We start from the raw sequence: 21,567 nt of genomic DNA, 5'->3' as shown, positions 1-21,567 counted from the left end.
ATAATTTTACATGTAAAATTTTGGCTGTACACATTTTCCAATCACATTGGACAGGGCTCTCTCTGACGACATCCTCCGATCCGATCCAACATTTTCTCAACATCTCGTTCATTTCCTGCCAGGTACAACAAAGAACAAATTTAGAGGATCCCAGACTGTAGACAAAATCTTGAAAAAAAAAACGCGCACTAAAAGAAAATTCAGAAAATTGATAAAATGGGGCAATCGTTAGGCTCCACCCAATACAAGAACTTGCAGAAGAAAAAAATTATCGGTTCAGAAATCGGGTTAGATTTGAAGAGATCGGAAAACAACAGAAAAAAAGAAAGATGAATTAGATTGGGAAGATCGGAAAAAGAAAGAAAAGAAGAAAGATTAAAAGAGTGAAATGGTAGTGTGGGTTGGGTTGAGCCCGCGCAGCCATCACCGTCAATGATGCTCAGGCGGCGGGCAGTCTTCATCGCAGAGGGAAAAGGACGCAAGGAGGGAGAGTGAGCCGCCTGCAGCCCCCTTTAGAAGGGGTGGGTGACTCGCCCGCTCACAGCCCATCAACCCTCCGCTCTGATAAGATCAAGTAGTGTGGCCTTCCCTAGGGCTCCCTCCCCTCATTTTATAGCCCTCTCATTTCCCAAAACACCCCTTCTCATTTCCGCCCTATTTTCCTCACATAAATAAAATATCATAATCTGGTATATCAGATATATATATATATATATATTTTCCTTCAAGAGCTAGACAAAAATATAAATTCTAAAGATATTTAAATAAGCACCTGCAATATATAATCCATTTATAATAAAAATATTTTTATTTTTATCACAAAATCAGTCACATAAAAATAATTGCTTCCATATTTTACCTCACCAGAATATAAAAAGTGATTCCATGCCAAACCAAGAAAGCATTTTCTGATTGGGTTGGCACTTATTGGTTAACTTAATCCTATATCAATTAATAACATCTTTCTTGATTCAGTTCAATGTATCATTAGAACTCCTCAAATCAAAACCCATTCACAAAATCTTCCCATAAGTATCAAAGCCTAGATTTCTATGATATGTAGAGATCCTCAAAAAAAAAAACCCTTGACTGATTTCTTCATTCTATAACTATCTGGTCTCAGAGTAAACCAAAAAACAAGCCACTGCAAAATCTGGACCAACCCCACATGACAAAATCTCCATAAATGTATCATCATTTCATTTGACAGTTAGTATCTTGATCACAGAAGCAGTTCCAACTCGGTGCAATGCCACAACTGAGTCTCCAGGCTTGCACATTTCCTTGGTCTTTGCATATTGAAGTGAAAACTCCAAAGCCTCTTCTGTTGACTCACTGTCAGAAGCTTTTGCAGATCCTGAGCATAGAACAGGCACCAGTCCCCTGAAAATCAGGCCGTGTCTGGCCGGGGATTCATCACTGCAAGACCAATCAAAGGAATCTGCTGTGATCTCCGGGACTACCACAGACAAAATTGGCATGCTGGGCCGGTACTTAGCCACCAGATTAGCAGTCGTTCCACCTCTGGTCAGGACCAAAATCAAAGCTGCCTTAGACCCATTGGCTGCCCGCACTGCTGAGGAGGCCAAACTCTCTATGGGGCTCATGGGCATTGGTGCAGTTTCCATGATTGTCTTGAAGACATCACCATAATTAAGTGAATTCTCTGCCTCCAAGCAAATCCTGGCCATGGTTTGAACAGCAAGTTCAGGGTATGCCCCAGCAGCAGTTTCCCCACTCAGCATCACACAGTCGGTGCCATCAAGAACTGCATTGGCAACATCAGTGGCTTCAGCTCGTGTAGGCCGGGGAGATTTGATCATGGACTCCAACATCTGAGTTGCAGTGACTACAGGTTTTCCCTGAATGTTACACTTATATATCATCACTTTCTGTGCAAGAAATATCTTCTCAATGGGGATCTCCATTCCAAGGTCACCCCTGGCCACCATAAATGCATCTGAGTTTGCAAGAATTTCATCAAAATTAGCAACACCCTCTTGATTTTCAACCTGCCAAATCACAAAATTAGTCATATCCTTCCCAAAAATGCAAATACTTCAACAGAGTTCTTTGCAGCCTCAACATACCTTTGACATGAGAAGGATAGACTTAGCATGTTCCGCCAGCAGCATTCGGACCTCCACAAGGTCTGACCCTTTGCGAACAAAAGACAGAGCAATCATATCAATCTTATTGGGTACCCCCCATTCTAAGATATCCTCTTTGTCTTTCTCTGTTAAGGTGGGAAGGTCCACAACAACCCCAGGAAGATTGACATTCTTCCTCTCACCCAGAACTGCAGAGTTTTCACAACGACATCGAACCAACCCCAATTCTTTGTCACAGGCCAAGACTGTGAGGGTGATAGTGCCATCAGCACATAGAATTACACTCTGTGGCCTCAAATCCTCAGCCAGCTTTTGGTAGCTCATACAGATCATGTGGTCATCACCCTTGATGCTATAGTCAGTGGAGATGGTGATCTCTTGACCCTTTTTGAGTTGGACAGGCTTCCCATCCTTCAAAAATCCAGTACGAATCTCTGGACCCTGCCATGTTTACATCCAAATATATAAAAAAAAGAATTCTCTGGAATATTTTTGGTAATATCCCCTGCTTCGGACCAAGAAATGTCAGCTTTGTCATGACGTATATATATTGATGGAAACAGGGGAAGAAGTCAAGAACGAATAAATTGCATTAACAAAAATAAGAAAGAAAAAAAATTCAAAACCAGGCTTCAGCCTTCCCCTACCTTTTGTTTCTTTTTCTTCAAAAATTTATTTAGGGTTTTTAAAATAATTTTGGAGGCAATGCAAGGGAAGAGGGTTTAAATGGGTTCAGGAAACCCAGTCCCAAGAACCAGAAATATGCCATGCAGATAGATAAACAAAGAGAGAAGAGCGAGAGAGACCTTCGTATCCAACATGACGGCGCAGAGGGTTTCGGTGTTGGCCATGGCAGTCCTGAGATTGTCAAGGGTTTGCTGGTGGTAGGCATGGGAGCCATGGGAGAAGTTGAAGCGCGCCACGTTCATACCAGCCCTCAAAAGCTTCTCTATCACTTCAACAGACCTGGACGCCGGTCCCAACGTGCACACTATCTTTGTCTTGGGCCTTTTCCATCCTCCTCCCCCCTCCATTCTAAACACCAAATCACCCCCCACTCACACAGAGATATAGAAAGCTTTGCGCTTTCTCCACAGTCCACCGCCCAAGTCCTAACGCACAAACCACAATGCTGCTTCAGTTACAAACTCACATATATGTGTACATATATAAAATTCCCAGTCCCAATCCCACTTTGCATAGACTACTTCTACTAACTAAGTACTAACGACCTTTATATGCGTCATTGTTAGTTCAAATGTCCTTCAAATCTTTTCCTTTTCCTATTCATATTCTACTTCCTTGTATTATCATCGATTCTTGAAATTGGTTCATTATTAACAAAACCCACAAATAATATATTCAAGCGAATAATCAAATCTTCTTGCTTACACTTGGTCCATTCCAAGCAGGAAGCACCTATTCCCTTCCCTTTCTCCCCCCTTTTAACCCTCAAACTCAGAGGTTACATAACAAATGGCATTCGAGAATAAAAGTATAAAGAAATTAATTTGGTCAATTCGACTATTGTTGGGAGGCTGTGATTGAGGGGGGCTTATTATTATTATTCTTCCACTACTCAGCCCAATCTGAGGTTGAAAAGAGTGCTTTCATCTGAAAAAGAAAAGGGGTTGGCATTCATTCGATGCGTATGAATGAAGCATTATCATTATTGTTATTATTGGTTCTTAAATAATATTTAGGTAACCTTTGGGGTTCCTAGAATCCTAGTCCTACCACATCTACATTCGCTCTACACACGAACGCAGGTGGAGTGATGTAATGCTTCAAAAAGAAGACGAGCAGCACCCAATCATTTTGGAAGGGAAATAAGCTTGACTTGGGAATAATGAAATGCATATTTGTGCAACATTGGTTGTGGTTATGCAGCATCTCTCCATTCCACCATTCTCCACTCACCTCTTGGGGATTTTTTAACTGACAGCAACCTATGAAAAGAACATTTCACAGGCCCTTCTTCATATGGGTCTTTCTATACCACAAAACCCCACTTTTTTAGGCACCAATACTCATTGATCTATATACAATATCAACTATATATAATACCAAGATTTTTTATCTCACTGTTTTATACTTGATATGATTTCTTTAGACCTTGATCATTGTTTCACATGGTGATCCGAATTGAAAGTTGATATGATAGGTATAACAAAGCTAGGAGAGCCCACCAGATAATTAAGCATCCCTTGTTTTAGTAACTTTTACACTAAAGTTATGATATTTATGAGCCAAAGAAAAAAAAGAAGGGAACATAGCAACATTTTATTGAAACCACCAAAATGCTAATAATAATAATAATGAGGCGACCAAGAAGAACCTATTGGTGACATTTTCATGAATCAATAAGTAAACCTAGACGTATTTTTTAGCAAGAAACAATCAATTCATTGATATGAATTACAGGAAAACATAGAAGGATGAGTGATCTCCCAAACGGTAGAGAATCTGACTAAAAGAATAGGAGCAGATATGGAATAATGCTCCAGTGCAACACAGAGGAGCATTCCAACTCCATAGCTAAGCTTAGAACCATCTTTTTATTAAAGCAATGTAAGAAACCACCGCAAAATCTGACTACACTCATGTATATTTGTAAGAGCATGTACATTGGAGCATATATGAACTCATAGAGCACCCCCCTCTCTCTCTCTCCTTAAAAACACAACAGAAAACTATTATGTATTACAGAGCAGTTCCGGTCTTGTGCATCTTGTCATCCTGTGAGGATGGAGGAGGCAATCGACGAGACGTGACCACTGCATGATAAGAAGAAGAGGCGAGTTGGGCTACAGCTGGAACTGCACCACCTGTAGAATTCCCAGAAGATATTAACAGTTTCAATAGGAATCCACAAGCCAAAGAGACACAATAAAAGAAAGAAATTATAACTTTTAAGGGAACAAAAAAGTAGTCATGATTCTCATAAAGATTAAATAACATCCATATGTAAGTTCCATACAGCTAACCCAAGTATTACAGAAGAGGGAAAAAATAGAATCTAGTGTAACTGCAACATAGGGGTCTGGCTCACCAATGAATCTGTAAATTTTGGGTTTCGTAAGTAATATTCTGAGAAAATTTCAGGGTCATATATGGTTGAGGGGATCTAGTTGATTACACAAAATTTAGCCACCCAGTGACAAGGAGGATTCTTCCTAAATATGGTCCAAGTTGGCATTTCATGTACTGAGAATGCTTTTGGGCACTGTTTCTCCAGCAAAATTACACATCCTCAGTCCGCAATAAAGGGGGAAAAATGTAGCCAATTCAGTGAGTTCACCAAACACATATAGATGATGAACAAACAAAACATAAGCCAATGAAAGGATGCATAATGAATCTGTCACCTGCCAAGCCTGCGCAAGTTGAAGAGAATACAATCACAGGTGGTGCCTGCAGCCATACAAAGAGACTTTGGATAAGAAATATTTTTCATTGAGAACAAAAGGAAAAAAAAAGGAAGATGTAAAAAGGGCAGTAAAAGTAGACTTCATACTGCATAAAGCAAAGCAGCCAAGAAGGCAGAAGGCATCCTAAATATTATGAAAATCGGAAACAGATATTCCAGAGAATACACCCCTTGGGACCCAAATAAGGAAATTAGCAAAGTAGTGTATTTCATTGTGCCAAAAAATAGAGCATCCACAGATGCAATTAAAACTATCGCCAGCACTATAAGCTATGAGCCCAAAAAAGGATGCGATAAGATTTCCTGTCAGATGCTTCATCACTGCTGGACCTCTAAGCTTGAGGATGAGATGGCCCACCACAGAGCTGGAGATCATGATGATCCAAAAAGAGCCATTACCAGAATAAGGATCATCATTCAACTTAGAGGAAAAGAGTGCTTGGTGGAAGGACAAAACAAACAAAATAGGGACTAATATATGGATTAGTGGGCATAAGATGATATTCTGCAGATATACAAACATCCTTAGTAGTCCCAGAAACAGCATGGATACCCTCAGCAGTCTTACAGGAGGAAACCATGTGGGTGTTCTCCTACATCAAATGGGTAAAGAAGCATATTTATCAGCAATGACAATTGGCTGATTTACCAACATTGGTGAAGATACATTATGATTTTTAATCATGTGTGCTAAGCAGTTGATTAGGCTCTATGTGATATCAAAGATACAATATCTGAGACCACCACCCCTCCTTGACCATCACCAGGACATCGTTCATTTTGTGAGCCCCACTATGTACATTCTCGTGGGCATCATAAGATTTAACCCTATTTGGTAATTGTTTTAAAAAATAGTTCTTAAAACTACTTTTTGAGAATAGTTTTTGAAAATTGTTCTCTGATGTTCTATAAAACAGAAGACTGTTTGGGAATCTGAAAATTTTTAACCTATTTTCCATGTTTTTATATATATATTTTAAAAATAACTTCTATATGTAGTACTTTGTTTTTAATCATTCTCCAAATTTGTATAATTGTTTTCAGAATAGTCCCCATATAAGAACTGAAAACAACTAAAACATATTCTATAAAAACAATATGTTATCTCTTTTTAAAAACAGAAAACTATTTTTCACTTTCTAATTGTCAAACATATTTTCCTGTTTTTTGTTCTAGAGAACAAAAAACTATTTTTGAAAACAATTACTAACCAAGGTCTTAATTAACTTATTCCAAACAAGTGGGCATAAACCAAACCTAAAAAGAGTAACAAATTAAAAGGTGAATCATAGCCTTGCCTCAGCTCTGTACAAAACACTGGGACAATATAAACCTCCAATAGAACAGAATATAGAGAAAGTACTCTCTCTTACAAACACCATGCATATCTCTAGCACAAAGAAAAAAGGAAGTCAAAATAAACACATTAAGAAACTTACACCAACAAGAAAATGCAACCACATAGGTCCTTTCACCCGCTTCTGGACAATTGGCATCACTGCAGTGGGAAACATATGTAAAGATTTCATTCTCAAAATAGTCTCCTATGCATGTAAAAAAATGCATAGCATCTTCTATTCAGTAAATAAAAAGAATTAGGCGCACAACAAGAACAAAACTTTAAAATTTAAGAAGTAAACATCAACAAGAAGGAATGCTACATGTTATAAGCAACTATAGAATATCAAGAGAAGGAGACATATTTAAATTATGAATGCATCCATAAATGATGATTTTTATAGGTACAAATGATGATAATATATCAAGCAGAAAAAACTTCTTGATTAATATTGGAAAACAAAGTTTATTTTTTCAGTGTATTGTCCTATGGAAAATCCGTAACTCCAAATGGCGTCAATAGATATGGAAAAAGGCATTTGATAAGGTCCCTAGAGACACAATGTCGTGGACCTTAGAATGAATCAGGATATCAATTTGATGTAATTAAGAACATGTATAATGACTAATAACCAGCATAAAAGCAAGTGATGGAAGAAATGAGATCATGTAAGGATCAGCATTAAGCCCAGCTCTATTTTGCTAGGGCCATGGATGAGCTTGCTAGGCATCTTGATATCCTAGGCTTTCCAATATAGTTTTAGTTGATAAGACAAAGTTAGGTGTTAGTTCCACATTAAACTACATAAAAGATACTGTTACCTTATAAAAAAGGAACAAGAGTAAGTACCTAGAGGTTTGATATTATGTAAGACTAAACAAAATATATTAAATAGTAATGAGGATATTTATGGCAAAGGGATATTTCAAAGTCACCATTTCCATTATATTAGGGATCATTTATCCATAAATAAAGCAATGGTCAATGCCACTGAAGTAAAGCACAATGGATGAAGTGGAGAAATACAACTAGATTGCTGTGCAATTGTAGAATATCGATCAAGTTAAAGAAAAACTAACATAATATGAGCTCTAATTTATAGTAGAAATTGTTTGGTAATTACATCATAGCATGTCCAAAAAATGAACAGCCAAAATAAGAAATTAAAAAACAATGTTTGGCAATACAAGGTAAGATAGAATAAAAAACAAATGCATTTATAAAGAAATAATGGATGTGTAAATTGAGGATAGGACAAAGGAAAATCATCCGAGAGGGTTCAATCATATGTTTCAAAGACTAATAAGAATTCCTATTTTAAAAAATATATATATATAGAAAAAAATAAAAAAAAATAAAAAGAAAGACAAAGACCCACAAAGATATCAACTAGAAGAGTTGTTCATTGACGCTGAAAATTCTAGAAAGACAAAAGGATAACCAAAAAGATGTCAACGAATTGGTTAACAAGACATGTTTTTCGCCAGGATTCATGGGAGGAAGTAGCTCCAACTAGGGGACAACTGTAGCCAAACCAATGTAACTTGGGCTACAGCTTTGTTACGTTGAATGAATTGTGCCATGACATCTCATAAATAAAAATATGGGACAGAGATTCAGGATTCACAGTTTAGATTAAAGAAGCCACAGTTAAAGTCAAACCATCAGAATGCCAGATGTCTATCAAACAATTAATAGTAGTTTGGAGCTTATATGATAATGTTATCGTTTGTGCAATACATTCCTTTAATTATGTCGTGTCACATAAACATGCAGTAAAATTCCTGTTTCTGTCTTAAGGGTAAAAACAGTTCATCACTTAATTTCTTTACCCAATTCTATCAAGAAGCACTGGTGAGGGTGTATCCAAAGAGTATAGAATAGCATAGATAACATTATTACACACATGCCTTTTCAGAGTAAAAAATGGATTTGAAGATTGAAAACAAATATTGCAGCAAATGACAACCTTAGAGAAGGGTTTTTTTTTCCCTGTCTCTTTGAAATAGTTAATACATGGGCAAGATATGTCAACGTATATAAGTTTTTAGTAGTCCAACTTTGCCTTATTAACAACTGTAACTATGTGGATCTCAATTTAATTTGTTAATATAGTTTTTATTATCAAGAATGTTACTAATAAATTGGATTAAAAAGCATACAATAAGAACAACATGAAGAACATTCCCATGAGATAAGTAGATAGGATACCAGCAAATCAACGATTACTGATAAAATGAGAACAACTGGACTAGATCAAGATAACAAAACAAGTGAATGAAAATGAAGAATGGAAATCTAAATACAATACCATAATTGAATCCGTAGAAAGCACTTGCTATTCCACCAACAGCAGTACCAATCTAAACCAAAACAAAAACCAAAAACCTAATTGTATTAAGCAAAACAAAGAAGACCCAGATAGAAATTCAAGCAACAAATTGTTGCAGTAACAAGGAGAGTGACGAAGAATCACCATAGAAAAACTGTCCCTGATGAAAGGAGGAACGGTCCAAGCGCTAGTCTCCTGCGATTTGAACATGACAGAAGTTAAATTGAGATGGGGCAAGTGTTAAATTCCAAAACAACGAGTATGGAAGGGAAAAGATGAGAGATTGAAGAAAGAGACAATGTCCTTGGACAGAGGACCGGCACAGTGATGACATCTGGAATTGTTTGGAGGCTTGGAATCTGCTGCCATCGTCTCTGTGGCTCCTCCGAGTAAACCCTCCCTAAACCCCATCAACCCCAATTTCCGAAGGATCTCAAATCTCTACTACAATTGTATTTTTCGCGACCGCCGTCTGATGACTGGTGAAATCACCGATGAAATCAAACGGACGAACTCCCTTTCCTCTTCTAGATTTTTTTTTTTATTAAAAGATATTGATGGGAAAAAAATGAATTCATTTAAAAGATTTCAATTTGATTAAAAACAAAATATTTTGCATAAAATTTGAACTTTATTAAGATAGATTTTATCAATGACCTTGTTTTTTTTCATTTTTTTTTTCTCTTTTTCTATTTTAATAATTTTTTGAATAATATAAACTTCTCAAAAAAAATTTCATTTTTTTTAATCCAATTTATTTTTATAAAATAAATTAAATTAAATTACTATGATGGATTATTTTTAACGTTTTTATCATAACTAGTAATAATTATACTTATAAAAATACTTATTTTTAATTCCACTTAAAGCCATGTTTGATATATAATAAGGAATGATAATGAAAATTTTATTCTCATTCTTGTTTTTTTTTAATAAAAATAAATTTGGTAATTCTAATTCTTACATTTGGATGCAAATAGAAATTTAGGGTTTAAATGAATGTTTACTTTTATTTCAATATTAAGTAACAAATCAAGTGAGAATGACACAATAAATAAATTAATAATAATATTCATACACATATAATTAAAAATAATATTTTATTTTCATTTAAAAAATTTGTACATTATATATAGGTGAAAATAATTTTTTACTGGGAAAAGTGAGATTTGATTCATCGAAAATATATGGAAAAAAAACCTCAAAAATTTTAAATTAGTATATTATATGATTATATCATAATATTACTATTCATATCGTATTAAAAATTGTTTATTTTATTAATTTATTTGTAATTGCAAATTTTTTTATCTTTAATAAGACTTGAATTAAATTTATTTTATATCATATAAATTAATTTTATAATTTTTTTATAAAATCAAAAATATATATATGTTTTTTTTCTGGTTTTAAAATTAATTTGGACTAAGAAACCAAAATAAGTATTTGAATGATTCTTAATTTCAATCTCATTGTCACTTATCCAAACATGGGAATAGATATTAGAAAATGAATGAGATATCCATTTTCATTTTTAATTTTCACATATCAAACACATCCTTATATCATCTTAGTTATATCTCTATTTTTTTATTGTTTTAGTTATATTTCTATTTTTATAATCATTAATAGATTTTTTCAGTATAGATATTGTAAGATCTAAGTCGAGAAAGAATGTTGTGTTTCAAAGCTCTTACGACTTTCAAACATATTAATATGATTAAAAAAAATTTATACATAACGTGAGAAACGTATTCTCTATTTGATGTGGAACATTATAAAAAGTTAAATTATATTTTAGTTATTAAAGTATATTAAATCATTAATCTGATTATCAAAATTATTTTAAACATTTATATCAAAAAATTACTTTATCAAACATATTTGATATAATTTATAATTTAAATGCAAATTTATAATTTAAATTAATCATTAAATCAACTTAAGTTAATAAATTAATTTAACAAAGACCCTTAGTATTTATCTTTTCTTTTACATTTTTTTATCATCTACTATAATTATTCCATTGATATTTTTTATGATTAAAAAATTTCCAAAACATTTTATTGCTATCGCTCGGATACACTGCAAAAACAACTGAACACAGTTAAAATTTATTTTAAAAAACAATAATACGTTTTCAAAAATAAAAACTGTTTTATCTTAAAAGTGTGTCAAAACAAATCTGTTAAAAAAATATTAGTTTTGTTTTTGAAAACAAAAACAAAAATAAAAATTCGAAACAGTATGAAGCGCTTTAAACTCTCTTAGAATCGTTCTGATATCTGAATAAAATTTGATTTGTGACAAAACCTATCATCTAGACGAGAAATTTAAACCTGACACGTAAAAGCAGTGGGTTGATGCTTACACATGGATTAATTTATGATATGAACCCTAAATATACGATAACGGAGATTTTGAAGGAATAATACTTGGAATATACCATACAATTTCTCGAAATAAAATAATAGGATAATTATTATTGAAATAAAAGCATTGGGGGCTGTTACTTTTTCAGTGAAAAGAACGCATGGAGGGAGAGATTAGAATGAGATGCAGTAGGACCACAAAATCCCATCACTTTGTATCTAGAATTTTCAACATGACCAACTTTCCCCCTAAAATTAATCTTACAAATTTCTTTGAGCACAACATGCATTTCCTTTAAAGTTATTAAGAGCTAGTAAGAAAGAAATGCAGGTTTTTTTTTATAAGAGACTGTTTTCGAAGACAAATCTAAGACATTTTTAGATGTTTTTGTGAAGATTTTTGAAAAATAATAGAAAATAGGAAAAATTTTAGTATTAAAAAACACGCCCTACACTGTTCATCTTTGAACTTTCTGATAAAATGGATTGGAAGCATCTCAAAAGGAAAGGCAAAAGGCTGAGAGAAGACACAAAATCTACCTTTTTAACAGTTTTAACATTCGGAGACATACTTGTTAGACGAGGACCATATCATCCATCCCACTTTTTAAAAGAATTCGTCCTAACCATATCCACATATCCCACTGGTTTTCTCTAAGTTGGACCACCAAATTTTTTTGCCACCCCACTTTAGCCTATGGTATCACCCCCCGTGACATGATGGTGTCATCATCAATACAGCATGGGGGGCCATTTCAGCTACGGTCCTGTGTTGCAAACTCGTGCTTGATTTGGAAATGAAGAACGATTCTACCATGCAATCAACAGAGAGGCTGCAAGAATAATATGTTTCACATTGTTGTCTAATCACATATCTAAGAGGTGGACAGGGTGGGTGGGTATCCTTAGCTTTGTAGTGGGAATATTTGGCCCACTTGAGGTGGGAGGTCTGTCTTCAAAAAGCTCCCTACTCCATGTGGTCTATACTCTGCACAGAACCACCTTCCATGTCCTCCTTAAAATCTCATGTTTCACCCTCATGTTTGGTGAAGAGTGTGTTTCTTTGAAGCTGTTCTTGAGAGAGTCACTTATCGAGTGTTTTTTCACAAAATACTATAGCTGATTTTTAACTTTTTAAAAGTGTTTCTAGAATTTTGTAAAGGCATATTTTTCGTCAAAACCGCTTGTAATACAGAAGTGCTGAAAGCAATACCACAAGAGTATGATATACATGCCATGTCAGCCCATGAGTGTTAAAGAAACAGTGGGTAAAGGTAAGGGGGGGGGGGGTTGAGCAAAGTTATTCATAGAAACCTAAACAATCTCTAAACATGGCAATAATATTTTGTAAAAGACGGAATACTTACAAGGAAGCAACAGCACTAAACATTAAAATGAATGTTCGGAGGCATCAAACTAAATTAGGTAAAGGGGATAGGATGGGTGGGAACCCATTTTTTGTGGCGTTGGGAAGAAAGAATAACCCATTTCTTGACTGGAGAATAAGACTGGTTGGCTTTAGTTTGGAGTTAAGATTCTCACATTCGATTCCATGGGAATCTTTTAGACTTTTTCTCCCCCCTGGCCCCAAACTTTTTTTTTTTCCCACAAGGAATAGCATTCCGTGGTCATTTTTCACTTTTCATTTCAGCCAATGCTGTCACGTGTGGTCAACAGACCTCAACCAACTGCTGTCTTACACCTGTATTCCCTTATGATTGACTGGATTCTCATATATGATGTGTTTCTATCTAAGAGCTTCTTGTCCAGTTGTCCTTAAAAGTAAAATTATATTAATATAAAAGCCTTGAAGAGGAAATGTAAGTACAAGAAAGAACAAATATCCTTGTTCTCTGCCCTAAAGTGAAGAATAACATATATTGAGAAGGAAAAAGAGAGGAAGGTAACAGCAGTTAGATAAGATTGGTAAAAGCTAAGTACTCCCATTGTACTGTACCCCCACTCATAATGGATGTGTGTGTGAGAGAGAGGGAGAGCTGTAATAGCAGTTTAGGCATTTTGGCAACATCAAGGAAAAGCAACTACTTTACATGCACCATTACTGGAAAGATCATTGGATACTTGAGGCTGAGGGACATGAGGTGAAAGTTGTAGCAACATGTTTAGTTCATTTATGGCTAGTTACAACCACGCCAAAACATGTGATTGTCACATCTCTAATTACAACAGACTGCACAGCAAGATATAGATCCACATATGATATGATGACTATAAGGGCTAGCAAGACCTATCCCATGTCTTTATTCAATAAATTCTTATATATGGTTTGCTTACTACAGGGCATGGTAGCCAAGTGACAGTTTTGTAACATACTTAAGTTGCCAAAACACCCTTATATTTTTTACTATTGTAGCAAAAAGGCATTGATTTCTCAGCACCATAAATTTACATTGCATTTGTTTATGCAATCAAATGACATTACACACTTAGTTCCAAATCTGCCATATCGAACCCTTGATATTGTAATATAAGACATGATCATAATCCTTGGGAACTACAAAAGTGGTGACACAGCAGGGAGCAATTAAAAGTTGTGAGTTGCAGGGTACCTGATCATGGCTCTTGTGCAATTTATTCCTATCCACATGCCAGATAACTATTTAGGAATTCTTCTTTAACACTTTACCTAAAGGTTTTTGTAGATTCCCCCAAACTGCATAAAATATCCTGAAATATCAGAATCAGCTTATCTTCCTAAACTGTCAATTACAGCTAATGGAAGATAATGTTCAGGGAAGAGGAATTTTATTTACGTGTCTATAGGTGAGCTCTTGCAATTTCCATGTAGTTTGGCAATGTTTGTTTTTGACTTCTAATGGGCACTCCTAACATTGGTATTGACATATAAGTTGTGTCCTCACTTGTCAATCGGTTTCATTTCTCTGTCAAGTGGGATTAAAGGAAAGTTGGCAGATTTGGTCTCAATGGCTTAATATACAAATTTATCCTGCATTAGCTGTTGTTCAGACGGATATATTCTTCCTATTATATATAGGTCTAGAAGAACTCCTGATTGTCACCATAGGACAAGATCCTTAATTGCTGTGCAATAGAACAGCATAAGCACCTATGCCAAATTGCCAATGACACATGCAAAGCTTGTCGAATGCAAATCTGGAGAAACGAATCAGGTGTTTACATAGAAGTGCAATTAATAGTTGATATAGTTTATTGTTTCCGGGGATAACTTTTTCCTAGAGGCTAAGGAGAATACAAAAACTTTATAGGATGAAATATTTCTTCACATGAATGCATGTCATGCATCTGCATATCTATATTATGTATATGCACACAGGACACCAAAAAACAGATACAAATGGGTTCAAAATTTATTAAATTCTATCAAAGCAAGAAGAGAAAAGAAAAAGGAAAAAAAAACAAACTTCATAGGTGTACAAAAGCGCAGGTCTGACTTTTGAGCTTTAGGCACATATTTCATGTATTGCATTGCATGCACACAGCATTTGTGCATACTCCTTATATAATCAAGAGCATAGAAATAAGAATGCAATCACATGCAGTAAGAAGAGTATATAGATTCACACCATAGAATCTGCAAAGCCAACCAAGTTACGAGTCAAGGATGAGGCAAGTGGTCCTCTCTAGGCCATGACTTATCATTTTTCATCAAATGCAAGTATGGAAGCAAGTACAATCCTTTTTTTTTCTCTTTTCTCTGGGTCCCAAGAGCTTCGGATTCGTTGTTGTGGACCCAACCATCTTATGCCAATTGAAGAATGAAAAAGATTTGGGCCCCTCATCTTCTATTTTATACTGTGTGGGCTGAATAAGTACCAAACTTACTGAAGGAGACAAAAAGGAATGTATTCCATATTCCATTCCTTGCCTTCAAACAATCCCCAAGGAGCATCTCTCCACCATTTTTTAATTTTCTCTCTTGTATGTATCTAATTCCAAAGTTTCAAGATGCTTCAGTCAACAGAATCTTCTTATACTTTCTTCAAATTTAACCAGTTAAAATGTGTGTTCATGTCTCCATCCGCACTCTTTAATATAGATAAGATTGAATTAAAGCCATTTATATTGCCGCCAATTTACTATGCATATCGATGAGTGAAAAAATGACTCCAAGTCCAAGGTGAAGGACAAAGATATAGGAGTTCTAAGAATCTTCCGTGGGGAAGAGGAGGCTTTGAAGCCTTTGAGAAAACAGAGATAGTGGATGCCCCTCACCCCCAGTCAGAAAAATTCTTCACCTAAATCCCGGAATGGGGTTCCTGCCTTTGCCAGGCGGACGAATACGAATGTACACAAAAAAACTTTGGTGGATCTATTCTGGTACCTATTGCAAGGCGTGAAGTGTTTCAAAAAGTTATACTGCAGAGGAATTCAAACGGTAGTGTGTTCTGAGAATGGAAAGTGGAGTTGTGGGACAGGGCCCACAGATGCACAAAGCAGGGAGGACAATATCTCTTTTCAAGTCGCTGTGAAGATTGGATTGGGTCTTGTGTTCCATCGGCTCTGTCCAAGATTCTATGCCCGCCTCACCATCTATTCCCAATTGGCTTTATAAGGACATCATTGGGCACACCTTTGCCTTGTGAGAATTGGTCAAAGAAGACAGGAGATAGGCAAGAGCAGTAGTATACAGTTATTTTTCTAAGTATCAGAACTTGGAATTGTACTTGTGAAGAATATAGCATCGTCAAGTTCTAAATTTCAAGGATAGCAGATTGGATCAAGAGAAAAAAAAAAGGACGTGTCAGGTAAAAATGCAACTAATCTTGAATAAGATTTATTTGTTTGTAAGTAGTTCTCTATTAAAATAGACATTAATCAGTTGTTTTGATGATAGAAGATGTATCATCATCACCATCATCAAGGAAAGAACATCCATCCTTCTTCAAGAACGCCCATCACTCCTGAAAGGAATTTGTTCCTGCAGGGTGGGAATGGCCCTGGTGATTCAGGACTTGTCCTCTCAACTGATGCTAAGCCTAGACTTAAATGGACGCCAGACCTTCATGAGCGGTTCATAGAAGCAGTTAATCAGCTTGGAGGGGCAGACAGTGAGTGTACACAACAAAATGAGATTCAAGAAATTCTGGAGAAAATATATGATCAGACTCAGCTAATTTAAATATTACTCTTTTCTGTTGCAGAGGCTACTCCAAAAACGGTTATGAAACTTATGGGAATTCCTGGACTTACCTTATACCATCTGAAGAGTCATCTACAGGTTAAGTATCAATATTACCAATGTTATTTTTTAATTTTTCTGTGATAATAGGACTCAGAAATGTTCAGGTATTTCCATCTATCATTCATTAAGTTACCTATCACAGGGTGCTAACTGAAGGAATCTACTGTCAATTCCATCATTTTGAACAAAAAGCCATGTTGTTTTGATAGTTGCACTCTTTACTTGTTTCAAAAAAATAACGAAACCCCTTGTGTTGATCTGTACACTGTGATTAGGAAAAAAAACCTGAACAGGCCTGAGAAGAGGAAAATGCCCAATAATAAGCTAAATATCCCCTCCTTTTTGTTTTAGTTGATAGGGTTGTGGTTTGTTGAATTGTGTAACCCACAGAGACTAACTCTAGCATTTTTCTGACAGAAATACAGGCTCAGTAAGAATCTTCATGGACAAGCTAACAGTGCGACCAGCAAAACTGGTAGGAGGATAGTCTCTTAAGTTCTTTTGAAATTCTGACTAGAATTTGCTAACACTCTCAGAATGAGGAAGCATCATTCCCCAAGTATTAAACATTTAGTGGGAAAAACAAAATAAGAAAACTAAACTTAGTATGTGTATGGTTGCAGTGGTGGGAGAGAGGATGCCTGAAGCAAATGGAGCCCTAATGAGCAGCCCCAACATTGGGAACCAAACAAACAAGTAAGAGCTGTAGAATCTTTTCATGTGTGTCATCTACATGTAGTTATTTGGTTTCTAAAAATAATTTCAAGTTCAGCCCTTTACACTAACAATGAAAATTCCTGAATCCAGGAGCTTACATTTAAGTGAAACACTACAGATGATTGAAGCACAGAGAAGGTTACATGAGCAGCTTGAGGTAAGCAATACTGAAAACTTCATTGCTAAAGAATAACTGAAAGCCTTCTTAGCACTACTGAAAATAATGCTATAAGGTTTTCACATGCATGAAATTTCATACCTGCAATTTAAGAGAAGTCCCAGCAAGGATTTGGACACAAATCCAACAGCAGACCCCATAATTCCTCAATTCCCATAAATGCATGACTGCAAAGATAACTCCTAATAATCATCTGAGAAAATTAAAGACCTTTTTTTTGGGGAAATAGAAATATGAATTTACATTAAAGACATTTTTTTGGAAATAGAAATATGAATTGATGTACATACCATCCAGCCTTTATGTTTGATGTGCATATTTTGATTTTACAAAAGAGAGAGTTATAATGTGTGTGTACCTTAGTGTATATGTCAGAAAATTATATTAATTCCAGGGATATAACAGTTCAATTATAGAGTCAGGAAATCAGAAACAAAATCCATAGATAAGTTCACAAATCTAAATGCTTCATTACATATTCTTTGTGCATGCTGACTGATCAGTTTTTGAGATAGAACTTGCACAAATTTATGGTTTCGTCAAAATTCACACATGTGATCAGAAAGTGATTTTTATAACATTATATGTTACAATCCACTGCTCTCCAGTTCCTTTCTTTTCATTCTGAAGTCGGTAAATGATTATGAGCTAATCTTTGAACAAAATTATTTCCTGAATTGAACTAGGTGCAGCGACACCTACAGCTCCGGATCGAAGCACAAGGAAAATACCTACAGGCAGTGCTGGAGAAAGCCCAGGAGACACTAGGAAGACAGAACTTGGGAGCAGTGGGACTTGAAGCAGCCAAAGTTCAGCTGTCTGAGTTGGTATCTAAAGTATCAACCCAATGCCTCCATTCTGCATTTTCAGAGCTCAAAGAACTGCAGAGTTTGTGCCCTCAGCAAACCCAAACCCAGCCCACAGACTGTTCCATGGACAGCTGTTTGACCTCATGTGAAGGATCTCAAAGAGACCAGGAGATACACAACTGTGGGATGGGGTTGAGACCATATACTAATGGTAGTACACCTCTAGAGGCAAAAGATACCGCAGAGCCTCCTGGGCTGCAACATGCAGTGCTGAAGTGGTGCGAAGACACAAAGGAGAATAGACAGTTTATATCCTCAATGCAAAGGGATGCTGAGAGGAGAACAATGACTGCCGAGAGAAGCAACAGTGATTTATCCATGCGCATTGGACTTCAAGGAGAAAAAGGGAATGGCAGCAACAGCTATTCTGAGGGGAGATTTAAAGGGAGAGCTGAGGCAGACAATTTTGTAGATCGAACCAACCATGGAGCAGATTCAGGCAATTCGGTTAAACAAGAGAATGAGAAGATGTCGCATGGATACAGGCTCCCTTGTTTTGGGGCAAAATTGGACCTAAATGCCCATGACGAAAATGATGTCACTTTGAGTTGCAAACAATTTGATTTGAATGGTTTCAGCTGGAACTGAGAGGATCCGCTGTAAAGGAAAAAAATGTGGAGGAAAAAGTACTCGAATTCTAATTTGGCATCCCAGAGGGAAGTCGGAAACTCTGCAAAGTCAGCCTGCAGCCCTCTCCTTCAGGCTCAGACTGAGAGGAAATAAGTATCAAATGCCTAACAACCAAATCAAAATCTTGTACTTCTATTATCAACCGACATATTTCTTTCAGAGCTCGAATGAGACTCGTGTATAATAATTTCAGTTATGCAATTTGTCTCGATATATGTGTACTGGTACATTTCTTCAACCCAAGTTGAACCATGATCCGCCATTCTCGTGTGGCAACTGCTTGGCGTGTGATTTCTAGGGCTCCATTAATCAAGTTTTAGATACAAAAGCAGAAATAATTAAGCACTAGCTTCAGCGTTTGGTAGTCGAGAAAATGTAGAAAAAGAAAGAGAAAATAAATCAGAGGTTTAAATCGTAAAACAAAATTTAAGTGAGGAAACCCCGACTCCCGTGAGTCATCGTAGAAACATCAATTTTCTCAGCAACCAAATGCAGATATAAACAACAAACAGAAAATACAATGAAATAAAAAGGAAACAACCTTTTACGCATGTGAATGCTTTAGAGTTTAGAGCACCAAACCATTGAGTTACCACGCTCCGTGCCTCATTGTTACGTGAGCTTTTTTCGCTCTTCGTTCCCTTTTGGCACCATTCAAGATTCAGCTTCTGCAAATTTTCTCGACCGCCGGGGTAAATTTTTCCGAGGAAAGTCATGTCAGTGACTTTATTGGCAGCGCGAGCCGGCTCCATGAATTTTTAAAATAAATTAAAAAATTAAATAGAACCAAGGCATGATAAAATAAACCAGCTTAAATTAATTATTATTATTAAATTGAATTGAACCAAATCAACCAATTTCCTATTCAATTGGTTTAATTGTTAGTATACAAGAACCGAATTTAAATCATTAAAACTAGACAAAAAAAAATTAAAATCATTCTATTTTTTGAATATTTAAACAAACATTAAAAATATGTGCTTAGCATTAAATGTAACCATGACCTGCTTCTTTTTTAAAACAATTTAAAAAATAAATTGAATAATTTAAAATTTAATTTACATATTTATATAGTTATTTTTTAAAATAACTCTTAAAATACAAATGAAAATAACTAAAACATGTTTTTTAAAAACATTATTTTATATTTTTAATAATATAAAATAAAATACAAATGAAAATAACTAAAATACGCTTTCCACAAACATTATTTTATATTTTTAATAATAAAAAATAAAAAATTGTTTTTAGTTACCAATGTGTTTTCATGTTTTTTATTTTAGATAAGAGAAAACTGTTTTAAAATTAATTTCCAAACAAATCCTTAAAATTGTACTTACAATATTTTTGAATTTAGTAACTTAACATTAAATGTATCGGGAAAAGTGAGTTTTGAGTGAATAGTTTGAAAAAATATAGAAAAAAAAAACACAAATTTGTATAGATCATATTTATCTTTAAATATTTAAAAATATATGCATTTTTTCATAATTTAAATGATTATTTCATGAAATGACCATTTTACACATGTTAATAATACTCATTAACATTTTTTTTTATTTTTATCATGAGAGCTAATTTGAGATAAATAAAATATATATATATATATATATTTTAAAATACAATTAAAACTAAAAAAAACTTTAAAACAAAAATATATAAAAAAAAATTGACTTTCACTTAATTAAACCATTTTGGTATAAAATATAAATATGATAAATAGCTAAAAATACCATGAGAGTAAATATTTTTTTTTTGTTTTTAATTGTATTTAGTTTTAATTGTAATTTTAATTTTTTTATTTTATTGTTGATGTCTATTAACAAAAATTTTGTTAAATAAAATGAAAGATAAGAGAATTTACATACTATACAATATAAAAATCATTATTAATTAGGAGATTATAAATATTTTTATATTATAAAATTATTATTAATTAGGGGATTATAAATATTTTATTTATCATTTAAGAATCTTGAAAAATTTTCCACCATAATTCGTATTTAATATTATATAATAAAAAATTAAAATATATTTATTTGTAAGACACTTTAATAAAATAATAATTTAATTTTGAATAATTTTATTTAATACTATCATGTATTTTATGAAATAATTATTTAGGTTATGAAAAAGTATATATATTTTAAATAAATTTAAAAATGAAAGAAAAAAATTTTGATTTATAAAATGTTGAAATTATTTATTTAATATTTTTTAAAATTAACAAACCAAAACCTACTTTTTCATTTTTTATTATCTACTTTCCTATGCCTTTAGTACTAAGTTACCAGTGGCAGATGAAAAAATGTTCATTTTATCAAGTCGAGAAGAGAGTAAAATTTTAATTTAAAAAGTCATCGTAGAGGGGATTATAATCATCGATTTGAGTTGGGAAAAATAT

General features: G+C 34.5%; 3 protein-coding genes across 4 annotated transcripts; 1 reads left to right on the top strand and 2 right to left on the bottom strand.

The window, feature by feature from the left end:
* Positions 1 to 982: 982 nt before the first annotated feature.
* Positions 983 to 3,366, bottom strand: LOC117920172 (pyruvate kinase, cytosolic isozyme-like). Its single transcript, XM_034837553.1, has 3 exons — positions 2,918 to 3,366; positions 2,091 to 2,552; positions 983 to 2,012 (listed from the first exon to the last, which is right to left on the bottom strand). Exons 1-3 carry the CDS (start codon positions 3,143 to 3,145, stop codon positions 1,200 to 1,202), a joined length of 1,503 nt encoding a protein of 500 aa, XP_034693444.1. The 5' UTR covers positions 3,146 to 3,366; the 3' UTR covers positions 983 to 1,199.
* A 1,280-nt stretch (positions 3,367 to 4,646) lies between these two features.
* LOC117919776 lies at positions 4,647 to 9,699 on the bottom strand. The gene is made up of 6 exons (XM_034837025.1): positions 9,510 to 9,699; positions 9,357 to 9,407; positions 9,192 to 9,243; positions 6,981 to 7,039; positions 5,480 to 5,525; positions 4,647 to 4,939 (listed from the first exon to the last, which is right to left on the bottom strand). Exons 1-6 carry the CDS (start codon positions 9,621 to 9,623, stop codon positions 4,815 to 4,817), a joined length of 447 nt encoding a protein of 148 aa, XP_034692916.1. The 5' UTR covers positions 9,624 to 9,699; the 3' UTR covers positions 4,647 to 4,814.
* A 6,451-nt stretch (positions 9,700 to 16,150) lies between these two features.
* On the top strand, positions 16,151 to 19,425 carry LOC117919685 (myb-related protein 2-like). Of its 2 annotated transcripts, none has more exons than XM_034836908.1 (7): positions 16,151 to 16,332; positions 16,425 to 16,635; positions 16,729 to 16,805; positions 17,187 to 17,244; positions 17,393 to 17,465; positions 17,577 to 17,643; positions 18,351 to 19,425. In XM_034836908.1, exons 2-7 carry the CDS (start codon positions 16,425 to 16,427, stop codon positions 19,119 to 19,121), a joined length of 1,257 nt encoding a protein of 418 aa, XP_034692799.1. In that variant the 5' UTR covers positions 16,151 to 16,332; the 3' UTR covers positions 19,122 to 19,425. The 2 variants fall into 2 exon arrangements, with proteins under 2 accessions (XP_034692799.1, XP_034692800.1); XM_034836909.1 differs by having other exon boundaries at positions 16,422 to 16,635.
* Positions 19,426 to 21,567: the final 2,142 nt, after the last annotated feature.

The sequence above is a fragment of the Vitis riparia genome, chromosome 8 (assembly GCF_004353265.1).
Source record: "Vitis riparia cultivar Riparia Gloire de Montpellier isolate 1030 chromosome 8, EGFV_Vit.rip_1.0, whole genome shotgun sequence".
Classification (NCBI taxonomy): domain Eukaryota; kingdom Viridiplantae; phylum Streptophyta; class Magnoliopsida; order Vitales; family Vitaceae; genus Vitis; species Vitis riparia.
This window is presented reverse-complemented; position numbering and strand designations above follow the sequence as displayed.

Bases quoted from the DNA above. Each gene is read 5' to 3' on its own strand.
- LOC117919776 (XM_034837025.1), bottom strand. From the start codon at position 9,623: ATGGGGTTTAGGGAGGGTTTACTCGGAGGAGCCACAGAGACGATGGCA. The intron at 9,408-9,509 runs GTCTCTTTCTTC...TTCAAATCGCAG, and splicing joins GTCCTCTGTCCAAGGACATT to GAGACTAGCGCTTGGACCGT. The intron at 5,526-6,980 runs GTAAGTTTCTTA...GTATGGCTGCAG, and splicing joins GGTTGCATTTTCTTGTTGGT to GCACCACCTGTGATTGTATT.
- LOC117919685 (XM_034836908.1), top strand. From the start codon at position 16,425: ATGTATCATCATCACCATCATCAAGGAAAGAACATCCATCCTTCTTCA. The intron at 16,806-17,186 runs GTTAAGTATCAA...TTTTTCTGACAG, and splicing joins ATCTGAAGAGTCATCTACAG to AAATACAGGCTCAGTAAGAA. The intron at 17,245-17,392 runs GTAGGAGGATAG...GTATGGTTGCAG, and splicing joins CAGTGCGACCAGCAAAACTG to TGGTGGGAGAGAGGATGCCT.
- LOC117920172 (XM_034837553.1), bottom strand. From the start codon at position 3,145: ATGGAGGGGGGAGGAGGATGGAAAAGGCCCAAGACAAAGATAGTGTGC. The intron at 2,553-2,917 runs GTCTCTCTCGCT...TAAACATGGCAG, and splicing joins CCGTCATGTTGGATACGAAG to GGTCCAGAGATTCGTACTGG. The intron at 2,013-2,090 runs GTATGTTGAGGC...GTGATTTGGCAG, and splicing joins CTATCCTTCTCATGTCAAAG to GTTGAAAATCAAGAGGGTGT.